We start from the raw sequence: 19,893 nt of genomic DNA, 5'->3' as shown, positions 1-19,893 counted from the left end.
CCAGACCGCCTCCATGCCTTCTGCATGTGACCCACAGCCATCCACGTCAATCTCTTCGATAAATCCTGCAAGTGTAATTCCTTTATGATAACCTTCTCCAGCTCGTCCTAATCTATGATATCTCCCTCGAAAATAACTGGGTGCCAGTACCTTGGGCTGGATGAAGGATATTGCAATAAGCTTTATGCATGCGTTCGAAGGAGTGACACGGTGATATGCTGGAGCAGCTGCTCGACGCAAAAAAACCACAATATTACGCAAGATAGATCATGGTCAGATTCGAGCGCTGGAAAGCACCGACTGCTCAATTGGATACACTCTGGCAGCAGTGGAGACAAGAGTCAGATGGATGGAGACACTGGGAGGGTATGTATACTGTCGCGGGTATGATAATAGGGTGCATTCTTGATGTAACGGTTATGGAGGCGAACAGCCTCGTATCCTGGGCGTCTATTGAAATGAGACAGGTTGACACAAACCGCACAATACACGCACCTCGGCAGAAAGACACCCACAACCCCTCAAGAATCCACTTCGACCGCGCCCAACGCCATCGACCTGCTGTAAAATGTCGGAGCTCATTTCAATCACTACACCCCTGCGAGAGTTCAAAGGTCATGAAGGCTTCGTAACGGCAATCGCAGTGTTTCCTGATAAAAGATGGATGGTTACGGGCTCATGGGACAATATGCTTCGTCTGTGGGACTTGAAGACAGGTGTGATGTTGAAGCAGATGGAGGGGCATCGCAATTTGGTGCTGGCATTGGCAGTATCACGAGATGGGCAATTGATAGCAAGCGGTGATAGAGACGGCGACATCATCGTCTGGCACGGAGAAACTGGCGAATCACTCACCAAAATCAAAGCCCACTCCAATCAAATCTCCTCGCTGGATTTGTCTCCCGATGGGACAGTGCTGGCCACTAGTGGATATGACGACAGAATAATAAAACTGTGGAACACCAAAATCTTGGGGCAACGAGGAGACCCGATTGCAATTGAGTGTCGCGATGTCCATTGCGTACGGTATTCGCCCTCTGGAGAACTTCTTGCCATCGCAACAGACAAGAATATCCAAATTTATAATACAGCCACCAGGAAATGTATCACATCCCTCAACGCTCACAAATACAACTTCTTACTCGCATGGATGCCCGATGGCACACGCCTTCTCGCAGGTGGCAGTGGTTCTGATCCTACCATACGTGAATGGGATGCAACAACCTGGAAGCAGGTCGGCGATCCTTGGACGGGCCACCTTAACCATATCAGTGCCATTGCTATTCATCCTGCTGGCACACTCGTCGCATCCGCATCCCATGACAAACATGTCCGTCTCTGGCGGCTCTCAGATCGACGAACCGTTGCCACCTTCAAGCCCTCATCTACCCAGTTCTGCATCACTTTCTCCGTGGACGGTAATCACATCCTCAGCGGAGGTGAAAATCAGATGATCTCGGAGTGGACAACACCTCAGGGTTTCCATCCAAAGGCATGTTTCCGTCTTTGACTCATATACCACACAATTCGAGCATGTTTTGTGCAGATCCTAGCCATCACGAGAGCTCGTGATGCATGCATAGATGGGCACTTGTCTACTGCCGAAGAACTACTCACGCAAGATATCAACACCGATGACAACAACCATACTTCCTATGCCCATCGCTCATTCGTGATGGCCCGACAAAACAACTGGGATCACGCCATTCAGGATGCTATCAAGGTGAGTGATACGCACTGATCTTGGCCCCCTTACAAAAGGCTAACTCGACGGCGACATAGTCCATCAGCATTCAGCCCTCATTGACAGGGTACATCTCCAAGGGTATTGCCCTCTGCGGAAAAGGCCGTGTCCCGGATGCAAGGGCAGCATTTGATGTTGCATCAATGTACACGGACAAAGATTCACAGATCCTCCATTTCCTGCTCTTGATCAAAGTACGTTACATTTGTCTCACATACTTTCCGCTTCATCGTATATTTCAGGTCATTGCCCTCTTCAATGCAGATCAACATGACGAGGCCAATATGCTCCTCAAAGAACTCGCTGCTGGTTGTCCGAATACTGATGCTCTCGCGTGTGATGTCGTGCAAGTAAGTATCATCCGCACTTGGTCATCAACACTGATCTTTGCAACTCGCGCATCAGGCATATCTGCGTGTTCAACTCGGAATCAAGGCCTTGGATGGCGCACGTCACGAAGAAACCGCTGACCATTTCGCCGCTGTCCTCAACTCCAGCGCTTTCTCATCGAGTTCACCCATTCATTTTATGTACGAGGACTTGGTAGTGGTGCGTGAATACACACCCGAAATCCTTTTCATAACCGAGTCCCTTGTCCAGCTCTTCGGCTGGGATATCAAATCATTGTGGTTCACTGCAAACCAGAAACGTTGCGATGCACTCCTTCAGGCAGGCAAACTTCAAGATGCTGTCAGATCATACCGGTACATGATGGGCAATATCGATGAAACGACAAAGGCCAGCTGCCTTCAATGGTTCAACGGCAAGTCTCCAGTTCGTAATGTCGCACAGGCTACAATCCTTACTTCCATTTCACTCAGCTTTCACGGAAAAATGCAGCGCGCTTTCACTTACCAGCGGGGATGCTGCCTTCGCTGCAAGCGACTATGACAGGGCTATTGCCCTTTACTCGGCAGTGATCGAACTGAATTCTGCGTCTGATGCTGTCTTTGCAAATCGTAGTAAGGCAAAGTTAGCTAAAATGCTATGGGAGGACGCGCTTCTCGACGCGCAAAAGGTGCGATGGCATCTATGTCTTCGTAGCCCATATTGACTCCAGCGGTGCATAGGTGACCGAGCTCAATCCTTCATCTCACGTTGGATACCAGTTGACACATGCAGCGCTGCGTGGCGCGCAACGTTACGACGAAGCCATTAAAGCCTTCAAAATTATGTTGTCCAAGTTGGACAATTCTCCCGAAGTGCAGACGCAAGGTAAGCCTTGGAACATCCCTGCATAATCTCGAAACGCCTATCTTGTTCTGCAGAACTGCTCCGGCAGTATGTCTGTCCATCCGAAGCAGAAGCCGCTATTCAAAGAGCTGTTTGGATTGAACTCGAATATGCACCGCTACGTCTACTTAATACTTCTACGGGTCTTCCGTGCGATCGAGCGGCACAAATAAACGCCTTCAAAATGAGTGCAGAGTACAAGGAGCTTTTGTCAATCACAACGAAGCATTCAGACCTCCAAATGGGCCGCATCAAGGAAATGGTAGCAATATACTTCCGCTGCGTCATGTTATCACACAGGTGGGAAGAGAAAGAGGCGCTGCTGCACGACATCCAGGATAGAGATGTGCGCGAGTTGAATGGACCTGACGGCATGGCGAAGCTGCAGTCGTTCTGCAAAGTCGCTCGTGATGCTGGGTATCGTTGGGCGTGGATGGACACATGCTGCATCGACAAGAAAAGCAACACCGAGCTTCAAGAATCGGTCAACTCCATGTTCGTCTGGTACCGCCATTCAGCGCTCACCATCGTCTATCTATGCGATGTCCTTCCTTCATCCCCGCCCGGTGCACTGTCGAGGAGTGTTTGGAACAAGCGTGGATGGACCTTTCAAGAATTCCTCGCTCCGAAAGTTGTTATCTTTTATCGGAAGGATTGGTCATTATATCTCGACGATCGCTCTCCCAACCACAAAGAGTCCCCTGCCATCATGAAGGAGTTGGAGGATGCGACGGGGATAGATGCGCAGACCCTGGTGGCCTTCCGCCCAGGCATGAGCGGCGCCCGAGAGAAACTGCAATGGGCATCGAAGCGCGTCACCACCGTGCAAGAAGATGTCGCGTACTCATTATTTGGCATCTTCGGCATCACACTACCTGTCATTTATGGCGAGAAGAAGCATAACGCGCTCGGGCGGCTCCTGCAGGAGATCGTGGCTCGGTCGGGCGACATCTCTGCTCTCGACTGGATCGGAGAACCCTCCGAGTTCAATAGCTGTCTTCCGGCCCATATCACCTCCTACGCCGCTCTTCCATGCACCCTTTCACCTTTGTCTGAAGATCATATTCACACGCAAGTCTTTTCGCTGCGACAAACCGTGGCCGCAGATCTAGCATTGAAATTTTATAATCAGCTTGAACAGCTTAGAGCTCCTCGCTTTTCAAACTGCAGACTTCATCTTCCTTGTATTTCATTCCGTGTCACAGAAGTCAGACGGAGGCGCGGTCTAGCCCAGGAGACTCCCATCACTTATGGAATCAAGGCAGAAGGGCTTCACGACCTGCTGGTCACCACTGAAGAGGCCCTAGTTCAGTTCTCGCGGGCAAAGCCCATTCGGCGGACGTTCTTGCTTGTCCGTCCATGGGATCGGCATCTCCTCGGGGTACCTGACTTTGCAGAGCAGTCTGACTTTGCTGATGATACAGAGAGTATAGGAGATTGGACCGAGCCCGGGTCCCCGATGGACTACTCCGAAGAGTTACCAGGCGATTCGCCTGTTGAAGAGGAGCCTGGTTCACCAGCGTTGCAGCTAATGGTTCGCCTCGGACAGCCTTTCGACGCATTTTTGCTAGCGCAGCAGCGTATCGGAGAATACAAGAGGATCGCATCGGACTATAACATCGTTGCACAAGTCAAGGACATTGCATCGGTTGATAACATGGACGTCGATACTATAGAAATACTGTCACATTCATCGAGCAATTTCTCTTCCGTCATCATGCATCAGCCCCGGACCTGCAAGAAACTCGTTATCCGCGTTGCGAGAGTCACCGACAAGTGGAAGCACCCATGCAAAGACTGTTGAAGTCTGTTTGCTAAGGCTACTATCCGCTCTCCGATTGAGTGTGCACTTGAGGAAAGCAGCTTCGGATGATTGGTGAAGCAATGTAAAATCTGACCCAGGGGAATTATGCAAACTCCCAAAAATGACCAGGTTGAATTTTTGAAACGGCTTCCTCAGGGCACGGTTCTGGCCATGCAGGCACCCCGGGCCTGATCGGACCCCAATAGCCCATAATGTTCACTTAAATCTATCCCAACGCTCCTAGTCCGACGAATGGTGTTTATGGTTTCATTCCTAGGATGTTTAGCGACGTTTTTAAGACATTCCTAGTGACTCGCTGAGTTATAGTCATTACGATGGCTGTTGAACCAATTCCACTGCCGCTTGAGCAATGGGAAGATCTGGTACACTCACTATGATATTGACTAGGAAACGTGACATGAGTGAGCGAAGTCGTCCAGCCAGCTTGATGCCTCCATGACTTCGATCACGCGCTGCGCGATCTGTCCAATGGTCCAGAAATACACCCTATAAAAACTACTTCCACACCAAAGTCGTCTGCCCATTAAGGTTGACAGAAGTGTTCGACGCCACCAGCTCTTCAGTGGCCTCCTTATAAGCCCACCCTTTAACCGGCGATCCCTGCAATGAGACCAAGGTAGATTTCTGCACGCCAGGCACAGTGATCATCTCCAACTTCTGCAGAACCGTATATTCTCCGTTACCCTCAATCTTGTATGTGCGGCCTGAAATGTGAGTCTTCGACTCGGTCCAGGCGAAACACTGGTCCCATCGTCCACATATGCAGTGCCGAATGCTGTGTCTGCTGTAAGCAGCAAATAGGGGCCTTCGCGAGTCTCATAGATGGTGTACCCGGCTCTTGATGCAGTAATAGAGCAGAGTTGTCCCGGATGTGGACGTTGATGTGACTGATGGGAGCGTCTAATGTCATGTTTCATCAATACGCGGCATTCACGGCGGCATGCGTGTACCAGTCCGGCCACATTACACTACCTGCGAAGACACCTGCAAGTGAGTATGTTAGTCAGGACGTCATTGATGAGATTTGGACTGTTACCGTCGACGGTCGTAGCTCCTGGAGTCAGTACTGGAGTCGCAAGAGTATCACTTCCAACAAGCCATTGCCTGTCCACTGTGAAAAGCTCAGGTTCGTCAGGGAACTCGTAAAACAACGCCCTGACAGGCGGAAGACCAGCCATAGAGGAATTGGCAAAGAGCGTGTACTTTTGTATATCTACTGTCAGCCTCACGCTTGAAGGAAAACACGCTTACCCAGTATGGCAGTAGTAAGGAGTATCTGACAGCAATGACGATGCGGGATGCGTTTGCTACGCTTTCCCAGCGGTAAGGCTCTTGAGGAAGGGCGGCATAAGTATTGTGGTTCCTGTCGAACGAAACGAATGCCGGGAGCTGCATCCAACGGTTGCACGACTCCTCGTTGATGTTATCATCTGCACCATTAATTAACCAGAAACCAATCGAAATTCTGCAAATACTTACTGAATCCACAAGTGTCAGCGCCAACCATGGGAATTTGGTAGATTCGAAACTGCAGAACGGCCTGAATGTAGAGGTGAAAATCCTGCCACTTGCCGTAGCGGCGTAGTTGTCGCCAAGCTAGAAACACGTCAACATCCTGTCCTATTCCGTCAATAGACCCGATGGCTAGTCCATTTTCCCAGCAGATGGGAGAGTTGATCTACTGATCAAGAACGGACGTTTTCCAGGGACGAGTCGGATAGATTGAATCGCAAGGTAGGTCCATTAATCCAAACATATTGTGTACGTCATATCCGCCGAAGTGGGTCGTATTCGTTGTCAGAGTACTTCGCGATTCCAACAAACCCCGTCTCATTGTGGCTTCATCAATCATCATCAACAATATTCAGCAGGAGGACGAGTTTGAAGTATTTGGCCGGTCTGAGTGAAAGTCTGCGCAAGATCAGGTCTGTGTGCGACCAAGTCTGGGTGCCTGCCGCTGTAGGTGGCCAAGTAGGTAGAGGATGTTGGCACAAGCAAGAAAGACGATACAGCAGCAAAGGCCTGCTGATATCGAATTATTAATGCCTGGTACTTTTCATCCAAGGGTAGCATGCCATATGGGCGCCGCGGCCGGGGAGCTCAAGAGTGGTCCTCTTCATCGAGCGAGTACGTATTGGATGGGGTACAAGGGGCGGTTGATGAGGAAGAGCAATTTGGAAGAGCAATTTCAACAAGGTATATAGGGTCATCTGCAGGGTATGCCTTGATATCATCATAGGTGTTCAAAACTGTAAAGGGAGCGCTGTGATGTGGCTGTAACTATGACCAATGCAGGGATCTTTGACCAAGCACATGCGAAGAATGAGAATGAGTATCAATTGCCGAAAGATGCCTCATTATCTCTACGCAGTAGTTGCAGAGTTACTGGCCTACTAATAGTGTAGGCGAATTATTACATATGAGAAAGCGACGAGTGAGTGAGAGATATCGACCGAGTACCTGTATATCGGAAATATCGACGAGAATGAGCATCAGTTTCTCAACTTTATCCCCACCCTGGCAGGGTCAGTGCAGGTTCAAATGATGAAGCGATGAGTGAGAGATTGGGATGAGAGACTGGTGATTTGAGCGTGGTTGCGAAGGCGATCGTCGAGTATGCAGGTCATGATTCGATGTTTATAACCAAATGAATACGTTCCTGCGAGTTCTGCAGAGATTTGATCCATTTGACAGCAAGAACGATTCAACGATTCTGCCAAATTGATCAGGATCATTCCCATAAGTGTATGCAGGATATAAAAGCTGGCTGTCGTCCTACAGTGTTCCCTCATCCGAGATTCCCCTCAGAAGATTCCATATCACCTCGCACAGAAAATGCGCGCCTCCCTCCTCGCCATTGTGGTTGCTTTGACAGCATCTATGTTTGTCAGTGCATGTACGAACCCAGATCAACCTTGCAACAATGATCTCGAATGCTGCAATGGCTATATTTGTTACAAAGGTGGTGTGAGTATGAGCAGCTCGCTGTGCAACCAGAATTCAACTACATAACTCATCTGCGCGCCTTAGCCCAATGGAAACAAGATCTGTCAATAGTAGTCGATTGAAAATCGAGCCAGTCGGCAGCCCGAGGGGAACGTCGCGACTTTGTGAGCCTTGTTTTTGCTTTCGTGATATTATGGTTGACGTTGAAGCTTGAAGGTGCACGTGTAATACCTATATCGAAATTTAGGTGGACGTTTGACCGAACGGCAAAACTACCCCCCTCGAATACTATCATTGACTTGCAACAGACGATGGATGATGCCCAGTGAAAACCCACTGTTCTGAAAATGGCTGAGGTTGTGCGAGGTTGTGTGCGAATTTGAGAAGCCTTTGAGATTGTGTGAGATTGGCTGGCGAAGTTCATACTAATAATAGCACTGGTCTGAAATTGTGCAAGATCGATTACCTCTTATTGTTGTCACTGCATGTTGCATTTGGCACGCACAATATCATTGCACGTTGCATCTAGCACCTAACAGCTCTACCATCACAACACTTTCGCCCACTAGCATGCCACCACCAAAAGAGTATCAAGTTATGCGCAAGGGCCGCCTTCAGACCGTCTCCAAATCTCAGTATTACCGCTTAAAAGCCCAGGATGGTGGCGCAAACACACGGACTCCAGAACTTCAAGCACTCTTAGTCTCTCGGGTACAAACAGATGCTCCAATTGCTTTGTCAAGTACCTCTGGTAAGTTGAGAACCATTATCTACAACATTAATGTGCTAATAAATGTGACTATATGTTAGCGGAGCTAACAAGAGAGCGCACACGCTCGATTCAAAGTGGTGATGTGGATATGAATCTTGATGAGAATGCTACAGAAGACGAGGTGAGTAAAGTCGATTACCTACCAACTATTGTTTGAGTCCTATTAGCAGGGCAACTATGCGGATGATTTCCCAGACCCTTTCACTGGTGACGAGGGCCATTCCACACCTCCCCCAGACCCAGACCCTCCTGTTGGTGACGAGGACCATTCCACACCTCCACCAGACCCTCCTGCCGGTAATGAGGGTCATCCTGTACCTCGACCAGATCCCACACCTCCGCCAGACCCTCCTGCTGGTGACGAGGACCGGCGCACCATACAAGATGTTGATTTAGATGAAATACAACGTCTTGCAAGTATCGGTGGGCAGAAAGATATATTGCAATCTATCTCATTTATTCAGGCCCTTCGACGCTCCACTTTAGATGACAGTCTCTCGCCACTTGATCCAGATGCTCTTGATCGTCTCCGAAACCCTCCTCAGCATCAACTTAAAATCGAGGATCCCCATCTGCGTTTAGCTATCGATACCTATCTTGCACTGGAACATTCTGCTGTAGAAGCGTACAATAATGTCCGCAAAGCTGTCCTACGATGCTATCCAGACACAGACTTTCCTTCCCACCACAAAATCAAACGTATTGTTGCCCAGATGAGCGGGATTGAGTCCATTGTAGATGACATGTGTGCGGAGGGCTGCACAGCTTTCACGGGAGATTATGCACTTCTCGACCGCTGTCCCCATTGTCATTCTTATCGCTATGATCAGATCAAATACGAAGCCTCTAATGGCAAAGTGAAGTCGCCTGTCAAGGTATTTCACACCGTCCCCATTGGTCCGCAACTTCAAACACTTTATCGAGACCCTGCAGCAGCAGCCAACATGTGCTATCGTGACGAGCGGACAAAACGCATCTTCGAGGAGCTTGAACTTGCAGATGGCAAGCTTTCCGTATATGATGATATCATCACGGGTACAGAATATCTGAAAGCTGTGAATGAAGGAAAAATTCAAGACAACGATATCATTCTCATGTTATCAATCGATGGCGCCCAACTCTACGAGAGCAAGGAGTCTGACTGCTGGATATATATCTGGATCATTATTAATCTCTCTCCCGATCTACGCTACAAGAAGAAGTACATCCTCCCGGGTGGAATCATACCTGGGCCTAATAAGCCAAAATTCATCGAATCCTTCCTTTTTCCTGGTCTACACCATCTCGTGGGCTTGCAGAAGGAAGGGCTTCATATATGGGATGCATCCAAGGACCGAATGTTTAAGTCAGATCTCTTTTTCGCATTTGGAACTGCAGACGGTCCTGGCTTACTTTGTCTGAGCTCAATGGTCGGGCATACCGGGAAGAATGGGTGCAGGATGTACTGTGGTCTCAAGGGACGTCACAAGCATGGGCAGCCACAATACTACCCTGTACTCCTCAAGCCTCTCAACTATACTGTTTCTGGATGTGATCACGACGATATTGATATCAACAAACTTTCATTATCACCATGTTCTGACTACGTCGACAATCTTTACCGTGTCGTCTCCACTACAACAACAGCCCAGTATAATCAGCAGCGGCTCGAAACAGGTATTGTCAAGCCAAGCATATTGCTTGGCCTCTTGCCCAACCGCATGTTTGGCATTCCCGAATGCTTTACCCCCGATATCATGCACTTTGAGGGCCCCAATATGGGTTCACTCTTCACTGATTTGTGGCGTGGCACAATGAGATGTGATGCTACAGATGATAAAGACTCGTGGGACTGGGCCGTATTCCGAGACAAGACTGTCTGGATGGATCATGGTGCCTCCGTAGCTGCATGTGCACAATACCTCCCTGGTTCGTTTGATCGGCCCCCACGCAATCCTGCCGAAAAGATCAACACTTACTACAAAGCCTGGGAGTTTATCCTATGGCTGTGGGGCCTTGGCCCAGGTCTTCTCTATGGTATCTTGCCCGACAAGTACTGGCAAAACTTCTGCAAGTTTGTGCGAGGTGTCCGAATCATGAGTCAACATAGCCTCACATTCGAAGACATACAGGAGGCTCACAGGTGTTTCTGTGAATGGGAGTATGAGTTCGAATGTATATACTATCAGCGACGAGCAGACCGAATCCATTTTGTTCGGCCATGTGCTCACCAGGGAAATCATCTAGCAACCGAAGGTTTTCGATCGGGTCCGTCTGCATGTTATGCACAGTGGACTATGGAACGTGTCATTGGCATGCTGGGGATGGAAATACGACAGCCTTCCAATCCATTTTCGAACCTAACTTTTCTTGCCATTCGCCGGTGTCAGATAAATGCCCTCAAGGTCATGATTCCTGACTTAGAGCCACCCGACAATCTACTTCCAAATCATTCTGTCAATCTCGGAGGTGGTTATGTTCTCCTCAGGGCTCGTGACAGGTACAACTATCATCCAAGTGAAGCCGAGTCAAGAGTGATTAGTGAATTCCTGGATGCACCTGTTCCAAAGTTCAAGCGCTGGGCAAGACTGCGGCTTCCAAATGGCCAGGTTGCTCGCTGTGCATGGAAGGAAACACTCAAGCCTGCGGAGAAGGTCCGCATGGCACGAAACGTCAAGGTGACTGTCTCTCCTGATGTTATGAACCCAGCTTCTCACTATAAATTCAGGTGACCATCAATGACAGGAATGAAATTGCACAGGTTTTATATTATGCACAGCTCGCTATTAAGGCAGACGACATAAACGACAATGAAAATGATGGGGAGTTGGAGTACCATGACGACGAGATATATCGCTTCGTCACAGTTGCAATGGTCTCTGTCTACTCTCGCCCAGATCCAGAACTACTCCAGAAATCGATGCAGACCGTCTGGTCATGTAAATATCATGGCGACGAGGCACTGCAGCTAGTCAGTGCGAAATCCATCCAGTCCGTTGTTGCCATGATACCTCACCGTCCTAAACTCCAATCTGGAGTGGTAGAGGATCGCTTTTTTCTCCTCGAGAAGCCTGGGCTTGGGCTGGTAACTGTTGATGAGGAGGTCGAAGATGAAGCAGATGGGGATGAGTAGATCGAAGATTAGCTATGATGATAAAGAGTAGACTCTTGAAAGTCCGGATCTGTACAGAATCAGTAAACGTGCGCATAGCTCGAGTTAAAAACGCACCAAACAGGACGTCTGCCTCGTCTACAACCATCCACCGGACAAAGGACTCGGAGACGTTGCAGTGGTAAGAGTGAGTAGGAATGGTGGTAGGAACAGTGCCGGATGAGAGTGTGCTCTTCCCAGCTGATGACTCGGAAGAGAGGAGAGAGGAAAGCAGCGAGGTAGCAGCTGTGGTGTCAAAAGAGATGGTGCTCAAAGGCAGACCACTTGATCTATAAGTGAGTTATAACATGAGTATTTTTGTTTTTGAATGGGAAATTTGAAGGGAAATGAGCATGAAGAGAAAGCCACGCACGCTGGGATTCTGCTGGGCAGGACTGGGCTATCATCGAGCCCGGGTGACGTTGAGTGCAATAGATAGCAACCCAAACGGGGCAGCGTGACCGTTTGTCACAGTCGCGCTGCTCTTTGTCTCGCACTATATTTTGTTTAGTGCTTTTGGTGGAGCGGCTGAGTCGTGATGCTGATGCTTTGTTTCATTAGAAAATCTGGAGGCGTAAAGTATCGGTCAAACCAAGGCTGTTCGCATCCTCCGTTTGGAGGCGTGGACAGCTGAGTTCAATTTTGAAGCAAGGTCCATTTGAATTCGGTTTGTGCACGGGGGTCCCAGGGCGTACAAAGTTGCTTTGAACCCTGCCAGTAACCCGTGCATCATACAGACCTTGGCCAGGGCGTACAAAGTTGCTTTGAACCCTGAGCCGCCCTGTAATTCATTTTATATGGAACCTTGCTGGATTGGCGCGCCGCCTCATGTTCATAAACCAGCAGAATGTCTATCTTGGTGTGTCCCGTTCAACAAATCATGTAATGTATTTAGCACTGACAATATTTGTGCAGCTTCAGCCTCAGCCTCGCATTCGGCACGTTTCCTTGCCTCCTCTTGAGTTTTGGCACACTCTTCTTCCCGTTTCCAGTTGGCTTGCAGTGGAGGTCATATTTCGAAGTCTCGAGGATCGCTGTTTTGAACAGGTGGTTGATTCCTGACGGAACTATCGGAACTCTGAGCCGTAGGTCATCATCACGCTCAAATCATAGTGTTTCGGACTTGCCTGATGCTCGTGCATGAAAAGACACGACGACCGACTACACTCCCCACAAAGCCAACGGTGGCAAGTGCGATTACTCGGTATTCGTTTATGAACGTTGCCATTTCGAACGGGAGGTTGATCTTTAACGGGACCATCGGCAACTTGCGCAACATCTTGAGGATCGTCGTTTTGAGCAGATAGCTGATTACTGACAGGATCGTCAGAACTCTGAGAGTAGGTCATCATTACGTTCAAATCGTGACGGTGTCAAACTTACCTGATGCTTGTGGGCGAAAGGACACTGCGGCCGATTGCACTCCCCATTCAGCCAAAGCTTGCAGGTGAGATTGGTTGGTATTATTGTATGGGCATAATGGCACCACCTGCCGCAGTGACAGATACCAACGAACCATTTCCTACACATCTCATCTTTACCCGAAGTTGACGAACTTTTCGTATCCTGCTAGCCGAGTGGATCAATACAACTGTCAGAACTAGAGATAAACCGACCTGCCTCGTACCCAAAGCACGCGGACGAACGGAGAACGTGTTGCATTATCGCTTTTTTCTCCTCGAGAAGCCTGGGCTTGGGCTGGTGACCGTTGACGAGGAGGTCGAAGATGAAGCAGATGGGGATGAGTAGAATGAACAAATGACAGCGAGGTTCAGCAATCAGACCAGTTAGTTTAGATTGAGTATACAGTGCGCTCACCTGATACCAATCCCGATGACAGGCGAACCACGCACTACAGCAATATCAGCAAGAAGCATGCGAGTAGACTCTTGAAAGTCTGGATCTGTACAGAATCAGTAAACATGCGCATAGCTCGAGTTAAAAACGCACCAAACAGGACGTCTGCATTGCGCCAATGCGTCGAGCCAGGGGCTGGGTGCAATAGATAGAGGAGGATGAAGAAAGTAGATTAGTACTAGGTAAACCCGGACTTTATCGGCATTTGCCGGCTGACTTCAAAATCACGTGATACGAACAGTTTGCTTTATTCTCTCAGTACACTACCGCTTTGTGCTCACTGCGAGGCTGGTTTGGCCGTTTGCCCCAAGCCGAGCGGTGTAGGTGCATTCTCGCCCCCTCATTCACTTGCTCCTCACCCGCCTCGCATCCTCACCTGCCAGATCTCGGCTCTCGCTGTTGAGGCATCTATCCAGCCTGAGGAACGCCTCAGCCTTATCAATGCAGCCATGGAGCGTGACCTTGCGAGCCAAAAGGAACGTGACCACGGGTATGAAGAGGTAGATGTCTTCGCCCAACTCTACGTGCCAGTGAGTCTGCGAGTTGGAGTATTGTCCATGCGAACGGCCAGGATGGGGTCACAGGATGAAACTCATTCGCCATGTTTCCTTCGTGGACTGTCTTGGTCACGATATTCTGATTTCTACTATGCTCAACAGTGCCGCAGTCATGGACTCTAACAATCACTGCATTCGTCAGAGGGTGCGTCCTTGGTGGCATGGATCATTTTATATTCGTACTGATTTTTGTAACAGACACGATATCTCTGCAACTGAAATACAACATCGACGCTGTCAACGAATACATCGTAAAGCTATATCCACCACGACCTCTTCGACCACATACCCAGCTTCATCTGTTACTTCATCGCCGTCGCCGAGTTCACGTTCAACAAAACCCCCGAAGGCAGCGGCCCTGTATCTTCAGTACCTTCCAGCCCCAACGACAAGACTCCCTTGGCTCGTTCCACGTCATTAATATCCTCTATCGAAGATTTTCCTTCGCAGGCGCTCACGGACAACAACAAAAGTAGCACACATCCATCAAGTAACAGTTCCGTCAGCGTTCAGCGCGTTGAACTTGCTCTGGAGTGTGTTATACGGGATTTTGAAGAGGAGGCCGAGGATCTCTGATGATGCGCGTGCGCATTCCGCAACTCCACGTGCGATGTCACCTACGCTCCCAAACGTGAATGGAGCATACTCATCACCACCACCTTCACTTCAAGCTTATTCCGGCGAGGTTCGGACACATCTCGTAGCACCCCACGACCCATCTCACCGTCCGTGGCCCCACCTGCAAGCTCGTTTTTGTCACGTAGTGCTGGTGGTCAATACTCGTTGGATAGTCAACGCGAGAGCGCGAGTAGTACTGTCCCGAAGGTCTACACCGGTGAGCATCCTCGTTTTCGATATCCCATTGCTATCTAAAGAGAATTTAGAGCTTGAAATCAGTTTGTTCCTTCTCCGTGGTTTACGAGGCATTCGTACAGAGGTTGGAGTGAAGATCGCGCTTTCGAGAAATATTGAGACACATTGGCGGCTTGTAGGCAAGTGTTTTTGTGAACTGAGCAAACTCATTCGCTGACTTCCCATCAGGTTGGGGAAGTGTTGGAACGGGCACAGACTGCAAGGGAACCAAGGCCAGACCTCTATGGCGGGAGGCTACGGTCTATCGAGGACAGACTACGACACGCGCGAGCACTACCGACTTATGTCCAATCAGCCTGGCTCGCCGGTTCCTCTAAATTTAGTTCTATTGATACGTTTCAAGAACTACATTGCAATATTAATGCTACATGACAAGAAATACACTAGTGAGAGTACAGTAAGGATGGCCGCACAAATTGTTGAGTGAATGAGCAATGCATATGTAAGTGCAGGGGAAAATCAAACTTTACGTGGCTTCTTGAACCTCTCCTGGAGCTCCTCTTCAGCATATCTTTTCTCAGCTTTGGCGCTAAGATGAGTTTCATCAATTGGACGCACATAGTAGCGCCAAGGTGCAGTGGGATTGTCTGGATCTGGATTGGGGTTCTCGAAGCGCCTGGTAAGAAGGTCACATGGAGAGGCGCTGCTGCAAGAAGTAAGTAAGTAAGCAGTAAAGTGAGGCATTGGAAATCTACAGAGGAATGGGAACTGGGACCACCAGCTCTTCTTCCTCATCTTCTGAAGTCTGGACCACTGACTCTTCCTCCCATGTCTCGACCACCAACTCGTCCTTATCCTCCGATGTTTCGACCACTGACTCTTCCTTGTCCTCCAGTGCCTCGACCACCAACTCTACGTTATCATCTGATGCCTCGGCCACCGTCCCTTCTTCTGGTGAGTTGTCTTCCTCATCCTTACCGTTTTTCAACTGAAGTATTTGAGCATCTTTGAAGCGTAACACAACTCTCTGCATATGTGTGAGATAGTAGGTTTTATTATGCATTAAGAATAAATAAATTTACCTTGCGTCCAGGAGAGTGGATATCCAGTGCGAAGCAGTATGTGTCCCAGGAAGGAACAATGTTGTCAATATCGAGGAAAATGACATCCTCCAACATATTAACAGAGTCGATTATGATAGGCATTAGGGTATTAGATTAGAATGATATGAAATCCTCCATGTCGAGGACTTGATGAAATATCCCCAGACTTCGGAATTTTCCAGCAGGTCATGTGAGCGCGTTTTTGGGACGCGTTTTTGGGACGCGTTTTTGGGTGCGTCTAACATCTTTCTCTTATACCACCACCATGTCTTATTCTTTCCCCCAGTATAATAACTTTACACCCTCGGAGAATTACAAAACTCCATACCCTAATATTCCCAATCAATTTGCAGGTAGTTCACGTCCTTTTGGTGGCCAGCAGGATACCATGTCTCCCTCCCCTGATTCGAATGGGTCGTCGCATTCTGATGGCATGATCTCTCCATCCCTGGATCCATTTTTTCAACAGAGGCCAGCAAACTCGCCCATTCTTATGCAGCAAGAGCATGAACCTATGGTAAGGAGTCACAGTAATATCGTAAATTAATTAACTGAACACCATGATTAGGGAGGAAATGGACTGTTAAGCGCATATATGCGACTTGAAGAGCAGGTCAAAGCCTCACCGAGTAATTTTCTTAGATAGATGTACTAACTTGCAGCGCATGTACGCGTCTTGATGTTCAGATTAAAGTCCTACAGAACGATATTTTACAGCTGCGGACAGACAAACAAATGCTGGCATGCGAGCGGGATTTATATCAGCGCGTTTTTTCAATGCATCACTTGGTTTTCTGGTGTCTAACTGTTGGTTTACTAGGGCTGCTTATACTAAGCTTGTAGAATCCCTCTCACTAACTCTAGACCCTGTTGGCCTCGGTACCCTCCCCTCTCAGAGTCTGCCTGTGACGCTCAAGGCAAAGGAAATCACGATCCCATCCTACAATCGTGCCGACTTCCCCAGCAAGTTCATATGGACGAAGGAAGACTGGAAGAAGCTCCAGGAGAAACCATCAACCCAGCTCGAAAAGTCGCATCCACTGCGCTTCGTGGTTGACAAGAGTAATATGCCTATTCCCTTGGAGCGTGTCACAGCAATCCGTACCACATCCCGGCGGGTGTTTGTGGACATCTGGAACATCAACGAGGCTCCCAAAAGCTGGGGAGCAGCATCGGGAACTGCTAGTAAGCTGTACTACTGAGAAATGGTAACATTCTTCCCCGAGCTTGGCTACTGTGACGGCAACTGGAAATGCGATACCATTGCGACTGCTAGCTATACCTCTTGGCGCAAGAATCACATCAACCGCTTGGATCGTGAAGGGACTTGCAAGCCGAAGGCAGAAGACATCATCGATTTTGATAGCCTCGAGACGCTGGACTCTGACGACACTGAGGGTACTGACACGAAGACTAATATCAACACAAAGACCACCAAACGGCGGACCCGCGATTCAGAACCACTTGACATCAGGTCAAATTCCAGTAAGAAGCGGAAGTCCTCAGAGACATCTAGTAAGTTATTCGACTTTATCTCTATAATCATTTAACTATCTACTACGTTAATAGCCATTGAAAGCGCATCACCATCACTACCAGTCTCAGAAGTCATGGACTCAACTAGTCAATCCCTTGGTACGTTATTTAGTTTGTTTCTTTGTGATCCCACCGCCTTCACTTGGCAATAGTTCCAGATGGGAATACCCCACCAGATTCACCCACTAGTGACGGCCATACCATTTCAACAATCACTGAGCCTCACGCTGCTAGTTCCTCAAAGGAGATGGCCACAACCAGTGCCCCTGCCAGAGTATGTATTTATCTTGATATTGTCACATCGTACTCAGACACTTGTTTGTAGTTCCGTGCACGGCCCTTGAAATTTGCGAACCCGCTGTAAGCCTGCTTTTTTGTTCAAGAACTCAAACTGACTGATATTAGTACTACTGTTGAACCTGCTAACGCTAATCGACCCTCAATAATTCAACCTTCCTCCTCTGAAGTTCAGAATACGCCTCCAGCAGATGAACCAATATCTACCCAGCCCACTAGTGAACCCACGCCTTCCATTGTACCGACCCCAGAACACTCCCCAGATGACTCTGCAATGGCTCCCGATGTCCACTGTGACGCACCAGCCACCATTCAAGTTGCTGCCGACCTGATGCCAACTCCTAGCAGTGAGTACCGCCACATGACTGGACAACCAGCTCAACTTGAATTTCTTCCAACAGCAACCACTGGCACAGTACCTCCACTGGATGCCTCTACCAGCAAACCTCTCAATGTGCCGGCAAAGAAGTCAAGGAAGATGCAGATTGGGAAAGCACAGAATGGACGGTTCGTCTGCATTGATAGTATTCTTTGCTACTGTACATATTCATAGACTTCATCACAGCAACCTATGTGCACGTGAGTGGCTCACTCGTAACAAGACTGGGTCAGCAGCCGAGTTCAAGGTCCACTATGATGGACTGTCGGGAGCGCAGAAGAAGGTGCGCCTTCCATCTCATTTTTCCTTGGCTTAGACTAACATATATTCATCAGTCATATGATGAGCTCGCTACCACGAAAGTACGTACTATGACTAGAACATGTCGCACCTACCTACTGACAGGTACGGTATTCTTCCAACTAGGTTGCAGCTGGTGAATGGCCCCGTTAGTGACATCACACTCCTTCCGACTTCTTGCGACCTCGCTGTCTCTTAGTATCTATCTTGATCATCCTTGCACCAGGATCCCTGTCAGTCGCTGGCTCTTAGTATCTATCTTGATCATCCTTGCACCAGGATCCCTGTCAGCAATAGCGGGCCACAGCGCTCCCTCCCCCAGAACTTCTTGTGATCTCATGGCCTCTCAGGATCGTTCAAGTTGGTCACCTCCTGGTCGACTTGTAGGAATAGCTGCATTGAGTATGGGCTGGAACGGATGGTGACAGGATGTGCTGTCGGGTGCCATTGGTGCCGAGTTTTATTGTATCTGCGTATCTGTAATGTATACTACACTACACAATACCAGCAGATCTGGCACAATCTAGGATGATGCAACGAGCATCGCAGCCACACAATACCAGCAAATCTGGCACAATTTAGGGTAACGTGAAAATATTGCATGCACACAATCTGCGACAATAGTGCACAATTACACACATTTGCACATGTGCTATTAGTCTCATTTTTCTGTTGAGATTGTGTCGCTCAGTTTAGACAATCTCACGCAACCTCAGCCATTCTCAGAACAGTGGGTTTTCACTGGGGATGATGTACAATGTACATAGAACGGCGAAAAGTTTCACACGCGGATGACACTTGGGAAGTGCCGGCTGCATCGGCAGAACACCCTTGCTTGACCCACTAACATGAAGTAAAATGAATTTTGAGTTCATTTGCTGCTTGGATTAGAGTATGTATGTAGTCGCGCCAGACAACTCCCACACTTCCTAGCTAAGTAAGAGTTACATCAGCACGTTTCCACGCTCTTAATAATGTCGAAACAGCGATTTTGTATACTTCATTCGTACCAACTGAGCCTACTGGCTGCTCGTGCGGAGAGCCAGCCACGTCAAACACGAGAGCATATATTGCGCGACTGTCCGCTATTCACACGCTAACACATTCTTGCACGAAGTATCCCACAACATCATACTCAACGAGATCCTGGGTACGGAGAAGGAGATAGAGGTGCTAACAGTCTGACGCTTTCAAGAAGGAGTATCTCATATTCGTCAACATGAAGCCTTCGAGCTATGCAGAAATGTCTTCAAGATGTCGAGTGCTTTTGATATCGAGTCAACGGCTGGTTGGAAACGTGAATATTCAGTAGACAGTAGTTCAACCGACATTGGCGAGTCTGGCAATCTACTGGCAAGAAGAATTTCAAATAACAACATAAAGGCCAGCCGTCTGTCTTCC

General features: G+C 48.6%; 6 protein-coding genes across 6 annotated transcripts; 5 read left to right on the top strand and 1 right to left on the bottom strand.

Annotated features, from left to right (window-relative positions):
* Positions 1-568: 568 nt before the first annotated feature.
* Positions 569-4,781, top strand: HD556DRAFT_1448301 (uncharacterized protein; the record flags this gene model as incomplete). Its single annotated transcript, XM_041307408.1, has 8 exons — positions 569-1,502; positions 1,554-1,723; positions 1,783-1,938; positions 1,987-2,094; positions 2,150-2,522; positions 2,566-2,762; positions 2,815-2,959; positions 3,013-4,781. 8 exons carry the CDS (start codon positions 569-571, stop codon positions 4,779-4,781), a joined length of 3,852 nt encoding a protein of 1,283 aa, XP_041155267.1.
* Positions 4,782-5,297: 516 nt separating this feature from the next.
* On the bottom strand, positions 5,298-6,586 carry HD556DRAFT_1500529 (glycosyl hydrolases family 31-domain-containing protein; the record flags this gene model as incomplete). Its single annotated transcript, XM_041308946.1, has 6 exons — positions 6,282-6,586; positions 6,054-6,232; positions 5,839-6,004; positions 5,737-5,786; positions 5,545-5,689; positions 5,298-5,506 (listed from the first exon to the last, which is right to left on the bottom strand). The coding sequence occupies exons 1-6, from the start codon at positions 6,307-6,309 to the stop codon at positions 5,298-5,300; spliced, it is 777 nt and encodes a 258-aa protein (XP_041155266.1). The 5' UTR covers positions 6,310-6,586.
* A 1,732-nt stretch (positions 6,587-8,318) lies between these two features.
* HD556DRAFT_1312395 (uncharacterized protein) lies at positions 8,319-9,010 on the top strand (the record flags this gene model as incomplete). Its single annotated transcript, XM_041300650.1, has 4 exons — positions 8,319-8,499; positions 8,559-8,641; positions 8,691-8,943; positions 8,985-9,010. The coding sequence occupies 4 exons, from the start codon at positions 8,319-8,321 to the stop codon at positions 9,008-9,010; spliced, it is 543 nt and encodes a 180-aa protein (XP_041155265.1).
* A 1,813-nt stretch (positions 9,011-10,823) lies between these two features.
* HD556DRAFT_1246036 (uncharacterized protein) lies at positions 10,824-11,632 on the top strand (the record flags this gene model as incomplete). Its single annotated transcript, XM_041298577.1, has 2 exons — positions 10,824-11,177; positions 11,228-11,632. 2 exons carry the CDS (start codon positions 10,824-10,826, stop codon positions 11,630-11,632), a joined length of 759 nt encoding a protein of 252 aa, XP_041155264.1.
* A 1,404-nt stretch (positions 11,633-13,036) lies between these two features.
* HD556DRAFT_1312394 (uncharacterized protein) lies at positions 13,037-15,254 on the top strand (the record flags this gene model as incomplete). Its single annotated transcript, XM_041300649.1, has 7 exons — positions 13,037-13,097; positions 13,224-13,395; positions 13,767-14,037; positions 14,175-14,209; positions 14,322-14,597; positions 14,736-14,899; positions 15,106-15,254. 7 exons carry the CDS (start codon positions 13,037-13,039, stop codon positions 15,252-15,254), a joined length of 1,128 nt encoding a protein of 375 aa, XP_041155263.1.
* A 1,114-nt stretch (positions 15,255-16,368) lies between these two features.
* Positions 16,369-18,917, top strand: HD556DRAFT_1312392 (uncharacterized protein; the record flags this gene model as incomplete). The annotated part of the gene is made up of 13 exons (XM_041300648.1): positions 16,369-16,497; positions 16,549-16,609; positions 16,698-17,172; positions 17,257-17,495; positions 17,550-17,615; positions 17,669-17,790; positions 17,842-17,876; positions 17,922-18,160; positions 18,215-18,320; positions 18,367-18,475; positions 18,528-18,554; positions 18,619-18,640; positions 18,772-18,917. 13 exons carry the CDS (start codon positions 16,369-16,371, stop codon positions 18,915-18,917), a joined length of 1,776 nt encoding a protein of 591 aa, XP_041155262.1.
* Between the last annotated feature and the right edge of the window lie 976 nt (positions 18,918-19,893).

Source organism: Suillus plorans (genome assembly GCF_016647745.1).
Source record: "Suillus plorans strain S12 chromosome Unknown HD556scaffold_73, whole genome shotgun sequence".
Taxonomy (NCBI): domain Eukaryota; kingdom Fungi; phylum Basidiomycota; class Agaricomycetes; order Boletales; family Suillaceae; genus Suillus; species Suillus plorans.
Note: the sequence above shows the minus strand (reverse complement) of the source record. Positions and strands in the feature narration are given on the sequence as shown.